This window comes from Mycteria americana, chromosome 6, assembly GCF_035582795.1.
Source record: "Mycteria americana isolate JAX WOST 10 ecotype Jacksonville Zoo and Gardens chromosome 6, USCA_MyAme_1.0, whole genome shotgun sequence".
Lineage (NCBI taxonomy): Eukaryota > Metazoa > Chordata > Aves > Ciconiiformes > Ciconiidae > Mycteria > Mycteria americana.
In genome coordinates this window covers 5,103,942-5,111,999 of record NC_134370.1, presented here as the reverse complement: position 1 = coordinate 5,111,999, position 8,058 = coordinate 5,103,942, and the positions used below count along the sequence as shown (strand labels likewise).

At 41.3% G+C, this 8,058-nt stretch overlaps 1 protein-coding gene across 1 annotated transcript in view; it reads right to left on the bottom strand.

Moving 5' to 3' along the window:
* Positions 1–7,194: 7,194 nt before the first annotated feature.
* Positions 7,195–8,058, bottom strand: part of CPXM2 (carboxypeptidase X, M14 family member 2) — a 79,801-nt gene continuing 78,937 nt past the window's right edge. Inside the window, exon 13 of the mRNA XM_075504040.1 lies at positions 7,195–7,448. Within this exon, the coding sequence (XP_075360155.1) occupies positions 7,195–7,448 (254 nt within the window). The remainder of the gene's footprint in view (positions 7,449–8,058) is intronic.

Below are 8,058 nucleotides of genomic sequence, written 5' to 3'. Positions count from 1 at the left end.
TGAAAGGCAGGATGATTTGTTATTTAAGCCAAAGTGCTTATTTTCATATGGAATTCATAGGTGTTGTAAGACAGCTTTAAATACATCTATAACTTCTTCATAAAGTCTTCATAAATCTAAATGCAAAGCATTCCTTATGGAGCTATCATTTTGTCTTATTTTTTTCAACATTCGTTGTTCATCAGTCCTTCAGCTTTTTCTTTATCTGTGTCCTGATCAGGAAAAATAGAGCTTTCTTAATTGCCCACACCTTCTCTTAGAATAGTACTAAGCTAAAAGAGCAGGCATTGGCAGAGCAGCGCAATGCTTCTGTGTAGTATTTTGCTGAAAAACCCGAAAACACTTTCAGAAGTGCTGCTGTACCTCAACAGCCCAAATATTATCTCCAGATGCAATGCTGGCACTCTGGCCATGCTCTGATGACTTTCACAGATGAAGGTTGGACCTGGGAGCCTGGCTAACGGGGAGAGGGGAGCGCCTGAAAGGTCTCTGAAGACCAGTTTAGTAAAGACCATCAAGCAAAGTAGCCTGAGCATAAAACTGTGTGCGATATTGTTTAATCCAGCCTGTACAAACCACCAGACGCAGGGGAGGGGAAGATGGATTTAACCTCTCTGAGTCTGGCACTATAGCAGATGATTAACCAACCTAATGGCCTTCTCTGATGGAGTGACTACATCAGCGCACAAGGGAAGAGCTACAGATGTCGTCTATCTGGACTTCTGTAAGGCTTTTGACACAGTCCCCCACAACATCCTTCTCTCTAAATTGGAGAGATACGAGTTTGATGGGTGGACTGTTCAGCGGATGAGGAATTGGTTGGATGGTCGCATCCAGAGGGTAGTGATCAACGGCTCAATGTCCAGATGGAGATCAGTGACAAGTGGTGTCCCTCAGGGGTCTGTACTGGGACCAGTACTGTTTAATATCTCCATCAATGATGTAGTGGGATCAAATGCATCCTCAGCAAGTTTGCAGATGACACCAAGCTGAGTGGTGCAGTTGACATGCCTGAGGGACGGGATGCCTGAGGGACGGGATGCCATCCACAGGGACCTGGACAAGCTTGAGAAGTGGGCCTGCGTGAACCTCATGAGGTTCAACAAGGCCAAGTGCAGGGTCCTGCACCTAGGTCAGGGCAACCCCCAGCATCAATACAGGCTGGGGGACAAAGGGATTGAGAGCAGCCCTGAGGAGAAGGACTTGGGGGTACTGGTGGATCAAAAGCTGGACATAAGCTGGCAATGTGTGCTTGCAGCCCAGAAAGTCAACCATACCCTGGGCTGCATTGAAAAAAGCGTGGCCAGCAGGTCGGGGGAGGTGATTCTGCCCCTCTACTCTGCTCTGGTGAGACCCTACCTGGAGTACTGCGTCCAGCTCTGAAGTCCTCAGCACAGCAGACACAGACCTGTTGGAGCGGGTCCAGAGGAGGGCCACAAAAATGATCCGAGGGCTGGAGCACCTCTCCTATGAGGACAGGCTGAGAGAGTTGGGGTTGTTCAGCCTGGAGAAGAGAAGGCTCCGGGAGACCATGGGAGACCTTATTGCAGCCTCTCAGTACTTAAAGGAGGCTTATAAGAAAGATGGGGACAAACTTTTTACCAGAGCCTGTTGTGATAGGACAAGGCGTAATGGTTTTAAACTACAAGAGGGTAGATTTAGACTAGATATAAGGAAGAAATTTTTTACAACAAGAGTGGTGAGACAGGTTGCCCAGAGAGGTGGTAGATGCCCCATCCCTGGTAACCTTCAAGGTCAGGTTGGACGGGGCTCTGAGCAACCTGATCTAGTTGAAGATGTCCCTGATCACTGTAGGGGGGTTGGACTAGATGACCTTTAAAGGTCCCTCCCAACCCAGACTATTTTATGATTCCATGATGAAAGGCACTCATATAACTGAAAAGGCAGATTAAGTATGTAAACATGCAGCTATAAAGTACCTGTATGTTCACTGCCTAAATTTTTTTCACAGGCTTTCCAAAATCCCGTTCTTGGCTTTTTTTACTGATAAATGTATTCATTTCAGGTAGTTATGAGTTGAAATGTTATACCAAAAATTGTCCAGTCAATACAGCCTCTCTGAAATTTATGAAAGGTGTAAAAATGTCCTTTTTCTGCCTAATGAGAAAGGAACAGATAATGAGGATGAGACCACTGTTTAAAATTTTCATGTGAAGCAGTAATCCAAATCTCCATCAAAATAAAATTGGGTAACTTGTCAGGTTAAGAGGACAGAGAAGCTACCACAACAGCTCATCAACAAATTGTCCTGCAATTCTGCATGTGGACTTGGTGGGTTTGTAAGTCTCACCTAGACTTAAACTGGATATGCATGCTGTGAAATGGTGATTATATCAGTGGAAGATGGTGGGGAATGGTTATTTAGTGACTTACTGTTCCAGGCACAAGATTGCATTCACCGTGATGGCTTCATTGAACATAAATTTTGCAGCTCAAAAATCATATTATAGTGTTACAGTGAAGTACAAAACTGTCATCTCAAGCTAAATGACATTTAAAAAGAAATTAAAGACTAGTAAGCAGATTGGACTAAGTGTATAGATGTGATTTAAACTTGGAAAATTAAGGAAATACCAGAATAAAGACCTAAAACTGCTATAAGTTAATCACCTGAAGCCAAAAAGCATTCATAACCATTTATTAAGGACTGAAGAGGACTGAGAAAACTGCTTGCCACTACGATAGCACAAAGAAGCAGAGGCAAAAGTGGTACTAAAATTATCCACGAAATCAACTGTAAAAATCACTGACCCTCTTTCCGTGTATGCAAGTGCTCCACTAAGAAAGGAAAAATACGTTGGGAAAGTTGTATCCTCTTCATGAGTATGAAAGAGAGCTTCTTTGGGCTCCTGCTGGATAGTTGGTAGGTGTACACAAAGCTGTCCTGCGGTGTTTCTATGCCGGCATAGCAGCGTACTGCAGCAGGAGGTGATCATACCACAATTTGTACGATTTGCATGTGCTTTTATACTTCCTCCCTCAGGCTTATGGTATTATGACTGAATTCACACAGAGACTGATTACAAAGATAAATGGGAGAGAGGCACATTTGCCTTCAAACTCAGGCATTTTCAGACCCATAGCAAACATATTATATGCCAATTTTTAAAGGTTAACTAGTGAAAATCGTTGGAGTGAAACCACTTGTACCCTATTTTAAGTTAACTCATCTCTGTTCCAGTGTTTCTCAAAAAGGTCAACCACCTACCACAGCATGATAAAAGAGGCAAGTGAATCTGGCTGTATAACTCCATCACTGCCTGCTGAAATCCACACTTTGGGAAGATGTGCCATATTCACTGAAAATAATGAGCTGAAGTTAGAGGGAAAAATCACAACTATACATGGATAAAAGAAGGGAAAGTAGTTGGTGACAGAAGCTGAAAATATGTGACAGGCTTAAAATACCCAAGAAAAAATTGCATTTCTTTGCAGCATAGTCAATAACTTCATTTATATTCATTTTTATCAGTGTGTTTTACCCACACAGAGCTCAACCTCCTGGTAAAAGGGGTACTCAGATACTCCTAACAGTCTTCTGGTGCCAGCACATTAAATTTGGGTTAGAGATTACCAAGATTCACTACACTTATACCAATGTGTGTAAGTAGATACAGTTTTAGTAGATACAAGTTTTATTGGCTTCAGCATTCCCAAGCTGATTTGCAGATACCGAGATCTGTCTTTGAGAGGTTAGCGTACTTGTAGTTGCTAAGATGGATGAGAAAAACTGTGATACGGGGTGATAAAAATTATGATAAATAAACAGATAGAAAATGAATAGCTGGATAGCATGGCATGGATAGTCAAGGAGAAGCCAGCCAGCTCCCACTGTATTTTATGATTATCAGGGCTCCGCATGGGAGCAGATGACTGATGGCTGGTATTATCAAGGAGTGGAATATGTCCTGTTTTAACCTTTTATTTGTTTAACCTTTACTGTATGGGTGAGATTGTGCAGCTGAATTTCTTATTACTTGGAAGGGATTGTATTTTTTTCTTTTATGTCAGGGATGATCAAAGCTTAACAGAGTCCTCGTATAAGTAGCTGTTAAAATGGATCTGTAATTACAGAAGGAGTGTATCCATCCCCAAGTTTTATTTCCTGTCGTTTCTGCAGGGTTGCCTATTTTCCTACAACACTAAAAGGAAAAGAGATTAAACCCACAAAATTTAGAAAAAATTACCTGTTCTAAAGACGTGGAAAAGGTAGATAAATAGAAAACACTGGTATCCAGATCTGTGGGTTTGTGGTTTGGATCTATCTAAAGGTTAAATAGCAGTGCTATATATTTCAAAGAAGATGAACATTTTAACTCCCCAGTGCATAACTATAGCAGTAAATAAGGCACACATCAGTTCATTATTATTATATTCAGGGCAGGCATAATCATCTTATCTCAGCATGAGATATTCACACATCTAAAGTTCCTAGTAAAATTCCTTTGAACGTGAGTGTTTTCCAGTGTAAAGGTGCTGGACAAACAAAAAATAGTTCCACAGACAAGTACGCTTGACAGCTATTAGGCCATTTATTTAGTAATGCCTGGACTAAAATGGAGTAAGGTCACCTGCATTAGTCATAGCTCTGTGTCCAAGTATGTGTAAGCACTAGTCACGGCCAGTAAAGAGCACCAAGGCCACCGTCTTCAGCATCTGATGTTAATGAGGTCTTCAGCAATTAGAGTCCATCTAATTTTAGCTAATAGATGTCAAAGAATTTCCCGTCAAATACACTTCTTGCTATCAAATAAAAAATAACTTCTCCTTGAGATAACCTCATACCTGAGAACAAAGCATAGGGACCTATAGGTTTGTGAAGTAAATCTCAAACCAGACTGAAACATTATTTCAAGGTAGAAAGAACTGACCTGCCAGGACTAAGACAGTGGTTTCCACCTTCAGTCTCATTGTCAGAGTGATTTAAATTTGGCTGGTTAGTTCCTCGTTTTCCTGTGCGTGTCAACCATCCCCAGCAAGATCACTGGGTAGCCTTCATGGAACTTCAGAGAGAAGCCACCTAAGAAACTCCATCAGTTCATAACACAAACAATCGCGTATGGCCGTGATCTATTGGGGTGGTAACAAAATCTACATATGCTAATGAACAAGCCAAATTAAACTGCCAACAAATTGTCTGCTGTCATTATTCCATATTCCAAAATTATTTCACATCCCTACCTTCACAAAGACATCACCAATCCACTCTCAGCTGCCAAAAAAGCCCTTCTTGACAAGTTGCTGTTATATTTGCTATACAAAAATATATATGGCATATAGAATGTTGTAAGGGTGGTAAACAGAGTGAAATAAGTAAAATATAATTCCAAATGCTAATGTAATGATTGGATCATTTGTTTACCTCTATTACTTAATTTAAATGATGCTGACTGGGAGCTGGAGTTCCATAATTTCAGTTATAGAAAATTATGTATGCATTCCTCTATTTTCTTTGAGCCCTTGCTGCCAAATACATTGCTTTTATTTAATGGTATCTGCAGAACAAGCATGGGCTGGAATTACCTAAGAAATTTAACAATACGACTATTTATTATGCAAGGGTTCATGATTATAGTATTCATTAGGCAATCTTTTGCCTTTTACAAGATTTACAAGAATCTTGTAAACAAGATGCTTGTTTACAAGATTCGTTGACAAGGAAAAAAGATTTAATACAGATGGCACGTGGTATTTTTACAGTAAGTTTTCTACTTGCACTTTACTTTTTCTGTTTTGAATGATACTTTGGTGAATGTCTTTTCCAAGAATCATACCAAATAGGCAAAAACTGCAATAGCAATTAAAATATTTTAAACAGAAATGTATTTGGAAGTGTACACCGCAGTCTTTCTACCAAGCATATTAAGAGATGTTTATTTAGCCACAGAATTTTGACTGGCTAAAATCATACAGATGGCCCTTCATTTGGTATAATTAAGGACATAACATTGAAGCTAATGGAGCAAAGATGATTTTCACCAGCTGATAGTTTGACCAGTGTTTATTTAATTCATTCTTTCCTAGATCTGATCTGCATCTTTCCTGAACCTCAATCCTATCCTGCTGTACAATTTTGTTACTTAAAAGCCAATGATAAAGCACAAATCCTGCTCTCATAGAGTCGTAAGACCAGAAAAGCAGCAGCAGCTGCAGTGGCAAGATGAGCAGACCATGCAGAGGAATACAAAATCCCTTGCATGTCATGGAAGACAGTGGCACAAGGTGTGCATGAGCACAAAAGGCACTTATAGGCAGGCCAGAATCAAGAAAAAATATGATGTCAGTGGATTTGTGAACTATGCACATGTCAGTGACCAAACCTCTCCTCTGATATGCAAGATATGACTGGCTGTATCCACAAGAAAAGCTTTGTTTCAAGTCCTTCTCCCAGGTTAGAGAGAGGCTGCCATGCCACAGTGCTGCAGTGGTCCTTATCCCATGCCCTTTTCGTTAGGTTTAGTTCACGGAGCAAAAAAGCAGCCTTAAAAAGCCAGAGGAGAAATCCACTCCTGGCATTAAACCCTGGAATCACAAGACATCCTTAAATATAGACAACCCAAGCAGGAAAGCTAAGGTGGGTTATTCACTTCAGGTTTTTTCCCCAAATATTATGGTGCTTGTCAAAAGGTGGACTTTCAGGGAAAGGGGGACTGAAATTTTGACGCAACTTTTGATGATATTCAACAGAAGTTGTCCCCTCTCAGCTTTCCTCCTCTATGAGGATAAAATGTAAAGAGTGTCAAAACTTTTTTGAATTGCAGAAATATATCAATTTTATACTTTAGAAACAACATTTTTCAGTTTTTCATTCAAAAAACCACTTCTCCTTTATAAGTGTCTCTTTTTTTTTCTCTTTTTTTTTCTATTTTTTAAAGATTTACAAAAGATTAAATAACCCAAGAAGCAAAAAATTTCATTCCAGGTTAACTCAAAACTTCTTTCTACATTCTTCCTGCCCCTCCCTCCAACCCGGGGCTTATTTTGGTTCAACTTGAATTTTGTTTCTGACTTTTCGCCAAACTGAAAAACCCCACTATTCATCCAGCTCCACTAACAGAAAGGCCTCGTGCAGAGAAATATGTATGAAGAGATGGGCTATGTAACTCTCACTACGACTACAGCCAGGCTGATAGAAGCAGAGCTCGTGGACGCCGCGGGCTGCCAGGCTGAGGTCTATCGCTGCTGCCGCCACTGCCGAGACCTCTGCCTGAGCCGCCGGATGGACATGCTGATTGGCTGCTTCCCAAACTTCTTCATGATCTCCTTGATCCTCGCCAGGTTGGTTTTGGAGATGGTGAAGTCACACCGGGTAGCTCCCATGTCGTAGCCGACTTCACAGGTCTTGGTAGCGGCGGTGTAGCCCTCCGCCTTCACACCCACCACGTATTCCCCCGGGTTGAGAAGACGCCAGTAATCCCCATCGGCTCCTGGTAGGAAAAGAGATGGTTTTCAGGACAGTGGCCCTTTCTCCTTGAGGAAGTTGTTGTTTATGAGAATACAGAAATACCTGCACACGGATAAGATGACAGCACAGGCAGCAACCCTGCCTCTTCACACCAGGAGGGTGTCAATGAAGCCGTCACCCATCGCATGTACCCCTCCTCGTCCTGCCAACCCTACAGGAAAACACGCCTCAAACATATTTTCCAAATGTTGAAAAAAGGACAATGGGCTTCAATCTAGCCCAAGATTTCTGTAAGTTGAAGTCAAAAAGATCCTGAGGCAAAGGGTCACCTTGTAACGGCAAGTGATTCCTGAGGGATATAAAAGATCTTCCCCAAACTAATTCTAACTAATCAATCAAGAGAAGCTCCAGTGGGGTACCCACATCACACTCACGATCCTGGCCAGACTGCCTGGACACACACGTTTTGGTGTTATTAAATATGCAAAGCTTGTGAAGGCATAACGTCAACTGCCTTAGAGATCTAAGTAAATATCCCCTTCCACATAATCTTACATTGAGTTTTGTTACACTAATTTTCCTACAATCTATAATTCATCAGGGTACTTAACCACTTGCTTACCTGCAAGTGC